Source organism: Ambystoma mexicanum, chromosome 12, assembly GCF_040938575.1.
Source record: "Ambystoma mexicanum isolate Mex_15411 chromosome 12, UKY_AmexF1_1, whole genome shotgun sequence".
Taxonomy (NCBI): Eukaryota; Metazoa; Chordata; class Amphibia; order Caudata; family Ambystomatidae; genus Ambystoma; species Ambystoma mexicanum.
The window spans coordinates 811,135,905-811,152,663 of NC_090936.1; the positions used below are offsets into that span (position 1 = coordinate 811,135,905).

The window sequence follows — 16,759 nt, forward strand, 5'->3', positions numbered from 1 at the left end:
TTTTTAATGCATCTTCTCCTGACACCCTCCATCACGTGACCATACAAAGATTTAAACCACACCAACACTTGTATCACTAATGCCCATTCTAAATAAAGGTACCGGCGAGTTGAATGGTTGACTGTGTCTAATGCTGCCTAAATATCTAATAATATTAGTGCCCCGACCATGCCGCCATTCACTAGTAGTCTTAGATCATCCAGAACCGACATAATCACCCATTCTGTGCTTTGGCCTTGGTGAAAGCCAACCTGGGAATCCTCAATGTTATATCTTGTATTGGGGGGCTGCATCTCTAGCCTACCCTTTTTAAGCATCTCCCTTTTTGTTGTTGATCCTATCCCGTTGGTTTAGTCAATAATATTGAATGTGATCCATATCTCTATGCATGTACCTTCATTCAGCATTGCAAAAATATCAAGTACGTTCCCAACTTGTCGGTAATTAAACCTTCCCTAATATCCCAACAAATGCAACAGACATAGACCTTTCCATGGTTAGTCGTGATGACAAGGTCAGGGCACTCACTCATGGCCAGCCTGGCGAGAACTCTTTTGTTGCTGACATGCAATCAGCAAGCGCTGGCGCCTTGTTTTCGGGCCACATCACAGGCAGTGTCAATTTGAGAGCAGGTTGGTTCAAGCTTAAAAAGCAGTGGTAGGATGTCATCATTAGAGACTTCATTGAAGGTAAAAAGAAGGCCCAATGGGGGAAAGGCAGATGAATATTAATGTTAAAGGTACTTGCACTGTCACCACCTGAGTGTTCCCCAGGCGCTCTGGCGGATCTGAAAAAGGAGAGTGTAAAAAAAAAAAAAGAGGGGGGTGGAGGGGTTCGTAGGGTGCAGTGGGAATAGGAAAGTGAGAAAAAGTGATGTCCTGTTGGTGGCTTCAGTTCGGTTTGCACCATTAGCTGAATGGTTTTCGGGTCGGAGCAAAATTCCCTTGTGCTGTTGTGCCGGTTATGTGTTTGTATGCTGTTGCTGTGTGGTGAAGTATGTGCAGATTGCTGTGTAGAGAAGTGGTTGTGTTAGTTTATGTATGAGAAGTCTCTGCGGAAAATGTAGGTTTTTAGAGTTTTGGTTAGTGGGTTTTTTCTTACCTCTTATCTTTGTGTTTCTGAGTTCAACATCTTTGATTATCCTGTGTGTTTGGCATTGTTGTTTGGCCGCCTAGTTGATATGATATGGAAGTTATAACAAGCCTGTACACATGTGTATTTAGGCATGACAAGGAGGCGGGGGGAACAGAGGGAGGACAAAACAATCTTAATAGGCTTTGTGTCATTCAGATCGTGCAAGTGCAGGGAAGTGGAAGGGAAGAAGTGCCAAGGCGGGGAGGAGAATTGCAGGTAATCACAAAGTGCAGCCAACAGGTGGCACATAAGTGTAGAAAGAAGGGACTGTAGGGTTACAGATACAGATCGCATGTGCTGGTTGAGCCAAAAGGCAGTGCAAGGTGCAACTGGCCAAGCAGGTACCTGGGCCCAATTTCATAGGGTGGCCAGGTGACCAGTACGGGGAGTAGATGGGTCATCAGCAGGGGAGAGGACAAGAGAAAGCAGAAGCGAAGAGGAAGAAGGTCTCGAGTTGCTTCCAGAACCGGAGGTGGTTCTGCTTAAGTTTCAGAGAGGCTGTTCCAGAGGGAGGCTCCAGCCGAAGAAAGAGATCAGCCCCAACTCTCTGCTTGGAAAAGTGAGTGACCCTCAGAGAGTCGGAGGTGGATGAGCAGAGAGCTCAAGAAGGGAGATGTTTAGGGAGAGAGAGTTGGAGGTAGTGCGGTCCCTGGCACCAGAAAGCCTTGTGTACAATGCAGAGGCTCTTGGACTTGATCCTTGCCGCCAGTGGAAGTCAATGAAGGGATTTCAGAGCTTGAGAGATATGCTCTCTGCGCTTCAGGCCAAGGACAAGTCTTGCAGTCCTGTTCTGGATGAGTTGTAGAGGACAGAGTGTAGAGGCAGGAAGATTTAGAAAGAGGCTGTTGCAGTAGTCCAGGCTAGCAAGTGCTCTGGAGACAATGAGCTTCTTTCGGAAAGTGGGGAAAGGAGGAATACCTCTGAGGAGGTGCCGCTGATAGTTTGACTTCTTAGAAACGTCGAAGATGTGAGGAGAGAAGGTGGAGTCAAAGATCACCCCATAGTTCTTAGCCTCACATGTAGGAGCAGGAAGAGGGTCCAGTGTGGGCGGCCAGAGAGAGAGGAAAGGAGGGTGCTGGTGTTTGGATGAGGAGAATGTCCGTCTTACTGGCATTAAGGCAGAGATCATTGGTAGCACACCACTCATGAATTGCGGACAGACAGTTTGGAATGAGAGGAGGAATAAATGCAGCGAACGGGAACCTGAAAGAAAGCTGGGTGTCATCTGCATAACACTGAAAGTTGGAGCAGAGAGCAGCAATGCAGTGGACAAGAGGTCCCAGGTATTGGTTGAACAGACAGGGAGAAAGGTTAGACCCCTGGGGAAACACCACAGCTAGATATAGAAAAAGTGGGCGGCCAGAGCTAAAGGAAAGGAGGGAGCTGGTATTCCAATGAAGAGGCAGTTACTTTTTCAGAGTGTCACTTTTACTCTGTAGTACTCTAGTGTTGTGTATATGGTTGATGGAGGTGTGCCCACCGCCCGGGATTTTCATAGGTTTGGTTAAAGAATTCTGGTCCAGCCCTGCCCAGCCAGTGGGGGGGTCCTTACCGGCTTTGGTTTCCCTATGCACTAACGGTATGCAGAAAATGGGTGGTGTGGGCGTCTTCCCTCCGTTTTAGGAAGATTAAATAGGGATGATGGATTTCTCCCTGGGATTAATGTTTCCCGCTGGGCTTGTGCTTCCAAATCACTTCCTTCTGGTTCTGGATTGAAGAGAGGAGTTGGGAGTAGTTTTCTGAATTCCAGATTATCACTTGGATTGCATATGTTTGTTGGTAGGTCATTCCAGGTTTTTTCTGTCAGGTGAGAGAAAGAAGATCCTCTGAATATTCTTTTATTGTATGACTTTGGTTCCAGGCTAACGTCCTTGCTTGATCCGAGTGGTCTTGTCGGATGGTAGGTGGTTATTTTTTCATTTAGGAACTCTGCTCCTTGACCATGGTTTGCTCTGTGCATTATGCACATCATTTTGAATTTTATTCGCTGTTTTTTTGGTAGCCAGTGTAGCATTTTCAGCGCTGGGGCAGTGTGTTCTCTTTGTGATAGTTTGAGCAGGAGCCTTGCCACAGCATTTTGGATGCACTGAAGTTTCTTTAATAGTCTTTCCGGCATTCCTAGGTATAGGCTGTTAGCATAGTCTACTCTGGACATGAGTGAGATGATGGAGTGATTTGTGGGTGAAAGCAAGGAATGGTAGGATAATTTTTACCACGTGCAGGAGGAAAACACTTTTCTTGATTATAGCGTTTACTTGTGGCTGAAATGTTAGTGTGTTGTCATCAAGACTCCCATGTTCTTTACTATGGTTGATGGAGTCTGAGCTGTTCCTAGTTCTGTCGACCATCGGATGTAGTGATTGTTTTCCCATTTTTGGATGCGATCATTGTTTCTGTTTTGCCTGGGATGAGTTTGAGGCTGTTAGTGTTCATCTAGCCATAGAGTTCTTGTAGACAGCCTTCTAGTGTTGTTTTCTATGTGTACCTTGTACTTTGTAGACAATCTGTTTATCGTCGGTAGAGTTATAACATCTAAAGCTGTCTTTTTTTTTTTAATGCGCTTGATTAGTGGAGTTAGTTATATCTTGAAAAGCAGTGAGGATAGAGAGGATCCTTGTGGTACTCCACAAGTGGATTCCCTTGGAGTGGATTTGAAAGTTTTGATCCAGATGGTTTCTGTTCTGTTTGGAATGATATCCATAGTAAGGCTCGGTCAGTGATTCTTATTTCTTCCAATCTCCCAATGAGTATGTCATGGTTGACTGTCAAAAGCGGCTGAGAGATCCAGAAGTATTAGAGCTGTTCTGTTGTCTAAGTCTACATTAGCCTTTAAATCAGTAGTTTGGTAAGACATTGCTCTTTTTGAAGGTTGTTATGGATTGTGTGAATTTTATTAGAGAATTCAATGAAATCATTAGCCAGATCAGTGGTAGTTAAGTTGTTGCCTGGTACAGGGGATTAGTGAAAGCGCATACTTTTGAAAAGAGTTTGGCAGGCCTGGTAATGACAGAGCTAATACGGATGTCAAATAAATTGCTTTTGGCCTTCCTAATTTGGTGTTTGTGTCCAAGAAGTGAAGCACAGGTGGCACATAGATGAAATAGCCCTCTGGATTTGCACCATAACTTTGTCGACAAAAAGCAAAAAGTATGCCTATTGAAAGAGCAGAAGGCGGAAGGTATGAGGCAAAGTCTGCTGAGCTAATGTTCACAAGAGCTTTTTTTGAGCAAGCAGTTTCTTGAGGGGTGAAATGTTGGTCGTTAAAAAGAGAGGTGCTTTTTTAAACTTCCGACAAAGCGATCACTCCAAGATATAGGGAAGGTAGAGTCATGGAACCGATAGATATTACAAGCAAATATGGCACCCGGGCAGTTCCTTGTGGAGTGTGAGCTGGAGGTGACAGAAGGGTGTAAAGAGTGGTAGCCAGTTACATTGACTAAGTTGGACGAGTCAGTGCCACTGAGTCAGTCTAGCCAAATGTTGAAGACACCAAGGACCAGACATTCATGAGTAGAAAAAGTGGAGGAAGCAAGATTTTACTCAAAGGTTGTGAGAAAAATATTGGCCGTACTGGGGGGGGTCTGTTCCCAAAAATGACTCTGGAGCTCGAGTCAGAGTTGGATAATTGGACCGTGAAGGAACACAATTTTGAGGAATCCACAAGCTTTAGGTGTGTTGGAAACTAATAGAAAAAACAATTGAGAAGAATGTTTTTCAGGAACCACCGAAGCATGGTTTTTCACAAGCAGGTAGTCATTCCAGAGAAATATGTAAAATGGATCAAATCCAAAACGTGGAAATTGCTTAAATTTCACAAACGCTTATGTGGCGTTTCCACACAATACATTTGTAAACAAATGGAACAGCCCTAAAATAAGAGCTAAATTAGTAGTCGAGGTGTCAACTTGTTAGAATTATGAGCAGCAAAGGGGTCGTGTTTATTCTGAGGGAAAAGATGTTAAGTGGGTGAACAGTGTGATGCTATAGGGTTCGTTCTTTGGCCAGTCTTCTTCAGGGCATGCATCCGTGATATTACAGAAATAGATGTCGGGTTGAGAGGACATTATTTAGCAAAGGCTGGTACAGTGGTCTCCGAGGTGACGGCAAGGGTTCTAGGCAGTGAAGCGAAAAGTTCTGGACATCTTCAATGGTGCATGCAGAATGATAATTTAAAGGTCACAAAATGTTAGACGTATAAGGTTAATGCAGATTGCCTCAAAGAGGCTACACAATGTGGCAAGTGAGTGTATATGGCAAAATGAACATAGGTTTTCCCCAGGGGACCCTTAACCTACTCGATGCACAGCGCAAACAATTGGAGGATTTCCTCAATACATTTTTGATAAAGTCGCTGTGCCAATGTGTTGCCATTTGTGTACACAAGAAAAACAATTCCTACAATGTTTGCAAAGATATTCTGCATTTCTTTGGCATATACTGTGGATCTTGTAGGAGACAGAAGTAGACGGTTCAATTGCAAATAAGACCCAGACTGGAAGGGAGTGTTAAATTAATTGTCATGACATTAGTCTGTTAGTTTGGAAAGTTGTGTGCTTGTGTTCTCTACAATCTCATGATGATGCTGCCTGCTGGTGTTTGCACTACATTTATCAGTCATGTATGCATTTGCCTCTTCAGATCTAGAGGGCCATTTGCACTGCAACTGTTTAGTACCAACGTTCTGTGTTAATTGTAAATGCAGTTTAGGTTTATATTGTGATCGAGCTGGAATAGAAGTGATTCCTGGCTGTGCTGATTGAGAATGCCTATTTGGCACAATGTGGCCTCTGCTTTAGCTAGGATCTCCCAAACAAATCTGGAAGCAACAGCACCTCTTGCCATTTGGTTCCCTGTAATGGCGCACCCTTGTGACTTTCAGTCAAATCTCTCGCAACATTACACAAACGTTTACTTAAACTCGACACAAAACAAAGTGCCATATATTGTATAGTAACTAAAACGGGGTTCCTTTTTGTATATTGAACACTCGTTAACCTGGTTCAAACAATCAACACTTAACATTGCGAGTTATGCATAGTGTTTCAAAAAGTCATTAAACATTTGACTTGTCAATTTATGTCACGCAGAAGAGCAGTTATTTAAAAAAAATAACTGCCATATAAATAAATGTATTGCTTATAAAAAAGCAATTATAAAAGAGCATTGCTTGTGACATGTATCAAGCACTTTTTAATTACAATGAATGAAAATCCTCCTACACAGATGCTTAATACAGAGCTAACATAATACCCTAGTTACAACATATGCTGTCCGACATGCCATGTTTCAAAAAACCTGTAGGTGCATACTTTGTCGCACATGGTCTTCAGGTACAGTGATATAATGAATGGTCAGCATCATATTTTCTCTAGATAACCCAAAGATACCCACATACTCAAGGCCTGCCTCACATTGATCCAGTCCTGGATGTCCAGTGCTCACCTGAAGCTCAGCCCTTCCAAGAATTCCTACTGTTAACCAACAGCACTGAAAACCCTGATAGCCGGACCTGGCTCCCTGCTTTGAACTTCGAGGGCTTCACGACCCAGCTGGCCACCTGCACCAAGTCCTTTGGGTTTGACATCGACAGACCTCTTGCCTTCAAGCAGAGCATAGTAAGGAAGACACAAACAACTTGATACCAATCTTCTCTCCTGTGGAAAATCAAGCCCTTCAACACAGAAACCTTTAGATCTTTTGTACAAGCCATGGTCCTCGCTTACCTGAATGGTAGTAATACCCTTCTGGAAGACTGCATTGCCTTTACTCTGGAACCCCTAAGATGTGTGTTACATGCTGCAGCACATCTCATGAAGACTCTGCAAATTTAACCACATCACTCCGACCCTTACCGAACTGCACTGGCTCCTTCTGCAAGCATATATCTTCTTCAAATCCTGCTGCATTATCTACAGGGCTGTTGCCCTGAAGACCCTATGCTACCTTACTGAGAAACACAGCATCTCAGATGATGTAGGATCTGCCAGAGGTAAGGGAATGTTCAGACTTTAACCCTGGTGAAGGAAAAAAATAACTCCCCAGACTCTGGAGCCACCTCCCCGTCTACCCCAGACTCGCCCCCTCGCCTCTACATTTCAGAAATGAGCGCAAGACTCGCCACATCAAGGAATGGCTCCCCCCCGCCCCCCCAACACCTTGGCCCACACGCATTGAGCTCCCCACCTAATCTGGGACTTGGTAATGTGCCAAATTCAACAAGTTTGTCCCTTCTCCTCAAAGGGGAGCCACCCACTTTGGGGCTAGAGAGGTGAGCCTGCCACGCAAGATGCTCCCTAGGGGACAGGGCAAGTGGGATCTCACTGGGGGTGACACCCCTATCCCCCAAAGAGGTCTTAAACAAGGCGCCATTGTTTATGGGTTATAGGGCAGGCACTGCATATTATGAGGATAAGGGCCCTTTGATTGGGAAGGTCTTGGCTGCTAACCCCACTCTATGAACATCTGTGCATTAAATATGGAACCAATCTGGTTGATTATCTCACTATTTGGAGGAAGACCAAAGGTAACAGGAATCCTGAAGTAGCCTGCATATGGGCAGGCAGATAAAACCTGGAGGCAGGACCACATCCAATACGCGGTGGGCAGAGGAATCCTGGAGTCCACAGAATCCTACCAAGCCCAGGTGGGTAGGTGCCCCGTGATCCGAGCTCTCCTCGAGAGGAGGCCACAGCAAGAGAAAACACACACACGTGATCCAAGATGTGGAAGCAATAAACTGATGCAGGTGAGCCCACAAATGGGAGGGTGTGGCTCCGTTAGTACCAGAGTCCGATGATTTTTCCAAACCAACACACATGTACGCGGCTGTTGGGGAGAATTCTCTGTTTAGGCTGAATTTCCTAACCTAGTGAGTCCCCCAGCAGCTTTGCTGGATTTCTGGAGTTTGTTTTTTTCTCCTGCCAAGAGTGAGACTCTTTTTCTCCCACTCTTGGACATGAATGTGGTTAATTCCTTTGAATGTCAATGTGTTCTATGGGCTATGGGGTCTTTTACTCCATAGGGTCTCATATGTTTTTCTATGTGTGTTCCACCGCACCCTCCGTGCCGTAACACTGGGGCGTCCTAGAGGATCTCCACCATAGACTCCATACCCTGGGACTGACTACTGTCTCCAAGGGCACGTAAAGTCACCATTGGCTTTACTAGACCTAAATTTACTAACAGAACTAGTACAAAACATCCTATTGTGGACGTACTAGTAGGGGTAATTCGATTACCCCTGGGTCTGTTATTCGAGGGGGCACTGTCCCGTCCCCCCTCGTCGAGTTTTGGCTGGTGGCAGTGGAAACTACTTGTTATATTCGACCCCGAATATAACGCTATAGGATTCTTCCCAATGTTGGAGGTTAATACTTTTCCTCGTTAATCTCTAACATACCACCGGTTTATTTATCTTAAATAAATCTATCGGTTGGTATTTTCTGCCAGAACTCGGTTTTTAAAATGGCATGTCTCTGTGACTCCTAAACCAAAGGTTGAGACCTTTGTTCCACTTTTGGTGGGCTTCTGCACAGAGGCCCTCCAAAGTGGTGCCATTCTGTCTGGGTACCACAGGGGGTGTGGGAGGGGGTTTAGGCACCCTGGACTGAGTTGCCTTGCCAACTCAAGTCGCACTCTGGTGTGATTGGCCCAAGTGGTGAGCCACCCCGCTCACCACTTAGCATGTTTTGATTGACAGCTAGGCTGAATGAATGGGGGTTTTCAGCATAAAAGCAGGGCTTTTGGGACTGGATCTTCAGAAGTCGCCACAGGACCTAAGAATCCGACGATGGTAAAGCTGAGCCGACCTGCAACGACGACGCCTCCGGTGGAGCCCTGCTGAACCGTCTCACCACTTCCCGACGACAGAGGAGATCTCCCCGCCGGAGAGTCTTCTTCCCCTGACTGGTGGGCACAACCAGTCCCCTTTGCTTTTTCTTCACTTCTAGGGCGTAGTGGTCAAATTGCCCGTGCTGAGCACCCCGGCAACCGGATAGCCACTAACCCGTACCGCGACCAAAAGGTGGTGCCTTGTGACGGAGCACTCCGGGGCTGGTCTCTTCCCTGGTGGTGCAACGATCTTCAAATTTCCTTCGACGACGAGAGCATCTCTTCTCTTGGCAAAGCCCCGACTTGCATCCACCACCAGGAACAACTGCCCCCGCCGGAGCTGTCTCTCCACATACAAGGTACCGTGTCCGCCTGGCTTCCCTTTTTGACGGGTAGTGTGAGGTGTCTTAATCCTCGCCTCTCCATTGGGTCGCCTCCAAGCTTTCCTAACTTTCTGTGCTGAACTGGTCCAATCTTTCGATAACAATTTGCGACAAAGACTCGAAGTGCATTTCCACTGTGATACTTTTTGGGACATATTGCCTTGCCTCTCTCCGAGTGGGCCTGGCCTCTGAACTTTGCGATCTACAGTAGACCCTGCCTTACTTGCCTTGCATTTGTTCGTAAAAGTCTTGGTACCGAGTTGATTTCATACCCTGCCTTTTCTCTCCTGTCCTAACGAATACTAGAGTGCCATCTAGGTTAAAGCATTCACCTCTGTATGCAAATAAGTGGTGCCGTTGAACCTAGACTTGTCGAACTATTGTTAGGGGGATTGATTTACTTATAGTAATTGTAATTGAAGTTGCTTGCCCTATTAGTGCCAAAGTGTTTTTCTTAGATGTGTTGTTATAAATAAATACCTATTTATCTTTACACCCAAGCTCTGTTCCGTGTTTGCTTGTTCCACTGTGTAAATTGCCCTATTTTGTATACTCCACATACTGCCTAACTCTTCTTGAGGGAAGTCTGGCTGCTCAGCCACAGCTACCAAGTGAATCTGTGTGGTACAGACGGCTACCAAGTGGGTTTACTGCCAAACACCTGTAGTCCTAAATCTTTTGCAGTGGTCCCAGAGGGAACTGCACAGGTTTCTGCCTAACAGCGGCCAATAAGGAGAAAGGGCAGGCAGGCAGTGGAACTTTGAGGAACCCCTGAAGAGACACATATGGCCGACATGGGCAAGCAACCCAAGTGAGGCTGAATGAGTTAGAAGTTCTGAAGGGGTTAGAGATCCTGCCACACACTCATGGCCAGCGAGGCCAAGCAGCCCATGAGATGTTGAGCAAACCAGACCCCCAAAGGGGATGGAGACCTTGTGATTCAAATACGTCCAACAAGGCCAAGTAACTGAGGAGAGGTTGAGATAACTAGGATCCCCCTCGATGAGGTGAAACCAATATAATTAGCATACGGCCAGCAAGGACCAGAACTTTGAAGACAATACAGATAACGATTGCATACAGGAAAGGATTGTTGAGACTGTACAAAAATCCTGCAGAAGAGGTTTGGAGTTCAACACTAACAGAGTGTCAAGGGAATTCAGAAGTTGTTTGATTTTTCCTCTGGGACTGTGTCCAAATTGGATTGAGGCGGGCAAGAGTCCTTCTTTTTGAAATACCTGAGAAACATTTTATTTTAAGCCATCATCAGAGACTGAGATTGAAACCTGAAAAGGGAAAAAGTACTGGAAATAAAGGGTGGGGATCAAGAGACAACCATCCCAAGTCAAGAGTGGAGAAGGACGCTTAAGCAAGTTGATTTGTTTGCTTATTCTGTCAGTGGTAGGGCAGGTCATATGGAAGAGTAACAGCAACTGCCCCCATGGTTCCAGTCCACAAACTGGCCAGTGTAAAGCTTCCTACTGGATCTGGCTGCTTGCCTCGTGATAAATTCGGCAGCTAACCTCCATGCAGCACTGCAGGCTGCTCAGACTGCCCTATATAGGGCAATAGACCCATGGCTTAACCAAGAATGCAAAATGATTGTGTTGGCCCATATATATATTGGGTCAAAGTGAGCCACCTTGTTGGCCAATGTGGGCCAGTTTGAGTTACTGGACTCCAGTAACTCATCAAACTGGCCCAATAGTTTTGACAAGTGTTGCTGAATTAAAATGTACAATTTGCCTCATCTCCCCCTTGGGTTATTCAAACAATGTCACAAAAGGAATTCACTGTGGAGCACTTTTTCAGTTGGTGCCCGAGACAATTGTATGCCCCAGTCCGACCCTGCCCCACTGTTTCCACCGGGAGGCCGAAGGGCACGCATCAGAGACCCCTCCACGCTTCTATATATCTGGTCCTGCACCCTGACGTCTATAATGTGCTCTTATTGACCTTCACTGTATGACCAGCGGCGTAGCTAGGAGGGGGGCAGTGTCCCTTGTGCCCCCCCCTACTTAACCTTATGAAAAACAACTAGGGTGAAATGTCCAATTTCGGTACTGAAAAAATTCAGGGAAAACCTTTGCGTTGGTTCTTGGAGTTTACATGTGCACATTTTAAAGTGTTGATTTTATGGAAGGCAAATGCCTTTTGTCCAATGCAATTTGGGTGGTTGTGAAAAGGCAATTTAATGAAATTCAATTTGAACCGCAAATTTCTGACGTCACATTACATTTAGTTTACCTTTTCGACATGTGGGCAGAGCGCAGTTTTGTGTGACTCACTGTGGGCAGGGCATACATCTCAGGAAATTTGATTTTCAAAACCTAGGCAGGTATGGGTGCTGGGTGTTAGAGAGCGCCTGCTCTGTAACACTGAGCACCCACCGTAATAACGCAGCCTTTGTGCTCGTAGAAGAGGCCTTCTACGAACACAAGGCTGCGTTATTGTAAGTGGCTGAGAACATTTCTCCCGCCCGAACGGGCATGAGACATATTATCAGCCACTTACACCCAGCACCAAAAATCAATAAAAAGGGCCCGGCTCCCCCACCCAAAACTCCTTACCATGGAAGCTGGAGTAGAGAGAGTGGGGGGCGGTAGATCCTCCTCTAACGTGACGCCACACCCGGGCTTGGCTTACATTGATGCAATGTTTTCAGCCCAGCCCGGGTGCTTCTGCCTGCCTCATCTGCAGTGCACGCTGTGCACAGAGACAGGCATTAAAAGGAAGCATTTTTTTTTTGGGGGGGGGGGGAAATCATATCGCAGTAACTGCGACATGATTATGTACATAAACAGCAAAAGGGCTTAATTATATCGCAATTTGCGATGTGATACCGCTTATTTTATTCCTTGGCTAGTGAACTTCCTCTCTTTCGTGTGAGCGAGGAAGAGGAGTTCTGTCCCATTTTCGTCCTGCTGGCCATGATGGGAGTGAGAGATTGTAGATGTATGCTTGGGTGCATGTGCAGCTCAGTGAAAGTTGTGACCTGTGAATGTCATTTTGAATGAGGTGGCCGGCGATATCTACTGTGTGTAAATATATATCTTTGCGCTTGAGGACTAGAACTTCTACATTAACAATGAAAGTAAAATCTTTGCCTAAAGTACAGCCTGTCTTCTGAATCCTGTGATCTTACCATGGAATACAGTATCCATGCTTTTAGAGTTCTGGTGCCTTGACTAAACTCTCCTGGAAAAAAAACGTCTACAAACAAAGAACAACGAGGATGTACACAAATAAAATGGCACTCGACTTGAGGGCAAGCAGTCGGCAGCTTTGTTGGCGTATTACCACTTATTTTTGTTTTTTTTGTATTTATTTATTTATTGGGTATTTATAATGCACCTATACACAATGTGTTTCAAGGTGCAACAAGACTGGGGGAGGGACAGCAATGACAAACGAAAACGGTCCTACTAGGCCTTGTGACATTTGGATCGTGCTGTCACAAGAAGTGCAGGGCGAGGGGGTGAAGTTCAGGGCGGAATGGCCCGTGGGATAAGTGAAGGTCCCACGTGCTAAATGTAAGGTGAGGGGCTGGAAGGGCTCATGCGGAGCAGGCCCAGCCAGGCAAGTGCAGGGGGAGGGGGCCCATAAGGGCAAATGTAGGTTGTGAGGGGTGGTGAGCTGTCATGGGAGACCTAGTGGAGGGGTAGACTGGGCAAGGAAGGCCTGGTGCCCTATAAAGAATCTGAAGGAACCAGGCAGCCAATCAAGCGGCAGAGAGGAACATTATCAAGGGGGTGGGGGGAGAGAGAGAAAAGGAAAGTCTTGATGTGTCTGGAACTTGAGGAGATCTGGCTCAAATCTGAGAGGGGCAGGGCGGCCATTCAAGAGGTAGTTGGAGCTAGAAAACTGAACGGCTCTAGCAGGAAGGGATTTATGGAGAGGGAGTTGGATGTAGTGGGGTCCACTTATTACTATCTTAATTCAATTGGTTTTTATGTAGCACACATTGACATAATGGCCTCATATCACAGTATGTCCTTGTAATGCTCCTAACACATGTCTAATTATCAGCTCAGGCACCAAAATAATTTGATATGATATGCTCAGGTACTCTTGCCAAAAGGAGTATCACTATCATGTACCAGGTTTTGTCAGTACATACACATGCACTCACTTCATTGTGATACACATTCTTTCTCAGGTAGTGCCATATGCTGAAGTAATACCGTTCTATAAGAGGTAGTGCCCATCTGATGCCCAGGCACTAGCACTATTTGTCAGGTACTGTCATTATGTTTCATTATTTTTATTTTTTGTTTGTTTTATTTTAATGTGTTAACTTTACACATGGCATAGTCATTTAAAACTACATTTATAGATAACATTTATGAAACATTCAAAGCCCACCCATGTTCATAAGACACAATCATTACAATTCTTAAAACACACTCATTTCATACCCTATTTTACAACAATAACAAAACGTACGCTCGAAAATGACAATCTAAAATGCATCCATTATGAGACTCCTGCATCCTGGTCATTGTTGCAAAATGTGCAATCACAGTCCTCCAAACTCTGTAAAGCCATTATATGGCCATGTACACGTACACCCACTGTGTGCCAGATTTCCTCATCAACTGCCCCGGCACCCTCCTTATTTCCAGGCATTGGCATCTTCAACATGGTAGAGATTGCATTGTTTATCTCGGTCCTTCCATTATTCACACCATTGCTAAACGTTGGCATCAGACGCCATTGCCTAGGTAGTGTGAACAAAACCCAGGGTCGTGATCCTTATTGGATAATTGTCATAAAAACCCAGGCAATCTCAGTTGGCATAGAAGTCTATATCCGCACGTTTGCATGTATTGGTAATAAAAGCCCGGGTACTCACACCATGCTTCAAGTGTTATCACTTGTGTCAAGTAGAACGCTGCATCACTGCTCAGCCACTCACTTTCCTGTCGGAGAGGGCAAGGGAGCAACCCACACAAGTGCAGCAGTGGCCCATTCTTTAGCGCACAGGCGCATAGGTTGGCTCCTATACATTTGTAGACGCTTGCAACGAGACTTGTACCGAATGCTCAACGTGAAAGGCTATTTACAAAAGTCAGGGATATTTTTATTGATCTCAGTTGGTCGCATTTAATTGTGCTTTGACTTTGCACTGCATTTAAAATTCCAGGGCCATGTTATCACGAAAAAGATTGGACAATACTACTTGCCCATAATTTCCGTGTCCAAAATGCACGATGTTATGTGGTCTAACATGAAGGCTCTCACCAAGGCCTATTTCTGTATTTTTTTCTTTGTTTGTTGCAAGGCTTTTTCTTCTTTTGAACAATGGAGTAATCATTTATTATCTTTAAAATGGCTCTGTCCAGTGATTATCCTACATGTCACTGTAAACTATTTTCTTATCTTCTAGGGGATTATTGTTACAAGAAAACAGCCGCTTTTCAGAAGCTCTTCGGTACTACAAACTCGCAATTGGCAGCCGACCTACATTAGCATGTAAGTGTGTCTTGAAGAGCTGCATTTGTAGTCTATTCATTTACTTTCATGTGGGTCAAGGTTGAAGGGGTGTATGTCTTTCTCGAAACAAAACGGCTTGAATTTGTTCTGCTCGTTTTGTTCCTCTATTTTTTTTTGCCGCCGAATGTCGGGGGGAGACCCTCTGCAGTCTCCCCAGCTCCCCTTCACTACTACTCCTCTCCTGCCCCATTACTTTTTCCTAGCACCAAACCAAGATATACATTTTGGTGGTAAAATTCGAGGGTAAAAGCAGGCAAAATAAATTCGAGCAGTTTTTGGTCGAGCAATAGACCCAGTTGCGTAGGAGTAGCACTGAATGATGAGACAAGGGTGTGGGGTGATTGTTTATTAATGGACAAAGGTTCCTAGTGGCAGGAAGACGATCTGAATGGCAAGGTGCCTTTGTTTGAAAAATCAAGCATGAATGTTGCATAACATTTATTTTTGAGAACGATATCAATATTGTTATTGCTTTTTTTAGCACGTTCCCTTAAGTGCCAAGGTCAAGGTATCTCGTCCTTGGCACTTAAGGGGTTAACGAAACAGAAAACGTTAGAAGGCATTGAATGGCGAAATACCAAAATCACCAAAAAAGGCCTTGGCACTGGGGGGGAAAACCCAACATTCATTTGAAAAGTTGCCTGCATATGCTTACTTTTTAATAACTGAATGAAAAAATGAATAAGCACAAAAAATGCTAATGAGTTGTTGCTGCCCTTCAAATTTGCAGATACCAAATTATGCTCGGGTTTTACACTTTCTTAATGGTTCTCTGGTCAGCCTAATGGCTTATCAGCAGCCATGTATGAAAACCCTTTAGCTGGGCTCTGCTCAACTTAACCTTGCTGAAAAGTAAAGTGTGGAACACTATAATCAAATTGTTCAAACAGCAATGGACTCTATACATGACACTGCAAATGTTAACTGCTTTCCTGCACTCTGTGTGAGAAATTGTGTACTTATATTAGATATTTGGAGCCACTATTTGTAAGATATGTGTAGCGTCCCTGCCTCTTACCAGCTCTTTATCACAATACTCGGCAGCAGTAAATACGTGTGGCCTCCTATTTTAAAATGGTGACCATTTGCATTTCTGCCCCATGTTTCCGCTGCAGCTGCGTACTTGAACACGGGCATTATCCTAATGAATCAGGGGAAGGCTGATGAAGCCAGAAGAACGTTTGTGACGTGCTCGGAGATCCCCGATGAAAACTTGAAAGACCCTCACGCTCATAAGAGTTCGGTCACGAGCTGCCTTTACAACCTGGGGAAACTCTTTCACGAGAAAGGCCTGTATGAGGTGAGTTCGATCTAACACGTCGGGGGTTTAAAATATGGTGTATAGCCCCCTAGGGTAGCCATGGGTGACATTAGGTTCCTACTTTCTCCTTAAGTAGCATTAGCAGAATACGAGCACCCAAACCATTTTAAAAGTATAAAACTCACTTTTTGGTCAAATGACTATGGATCATTTCTAAGTATACAAAAACATGTTTTTATGATCAGAATCTTTTGTACTGCGCGCGGTATCGCTGCAGTAATCTTGAAGAACCAAGCCAATATATAACTGTTCTTGTAATTTTGTTTTCTTCGGTTAACCGCTGTGAAATATTATTTTCAAAGGAATTTCGGGAAATTAAGTCTTAATCGCCTGATTTGAGCATCAAATCTGTGTTTCTTCAGAGCACGCCTAACTAATGCCTCTCGTTAGCTTCTAAAGATTCTTGCTTTTGCCCAGTGTTTTTTTTTCTTTTTTCTTGTCTAGCAACCGTTATCTGGCCATACAGCTTTATTTATAATAAGTTGACAGCTATGCTATATTGTGAGGCTACAGGTAGCGTGTGGCATCACAGCATCCCTGCTTACTGCCTATTTAGTGGAAAGTGGTTGCTGGTTGTCCCCACACCCTAAATCTA

The 16,759-nt window shown here is 44.8% G+C and overlaps 1 protein-coding gene across 1 annotated transcript in view; it reads left to right on the forward strand.

Moving 5' to 3' along the window:
• The window catches only part of TMTC2 (transmembrane O-mannosyltransferase targeting cadherins 2), a 937,188-nt gene that overhangs the window by 528,780 nt on the left and 391,649 nt on the right, over positions 1 to 16,759 (forward strand). The window contains exons 5-6 of the mRNA XM_069629317.1: positions 14,737 to 14,822; positions 15,959 to 16,143. Coding sequence (XP_069485418.1) covers positions 14,737 to 14,822; positions 15,959 to 16,143 — 271 coding nt within the window. The remainder of the gene's footprint in view (positions 1 to 14,736; positions 14,823 to 15,958; positions 16,144 to 16,759) is intronic.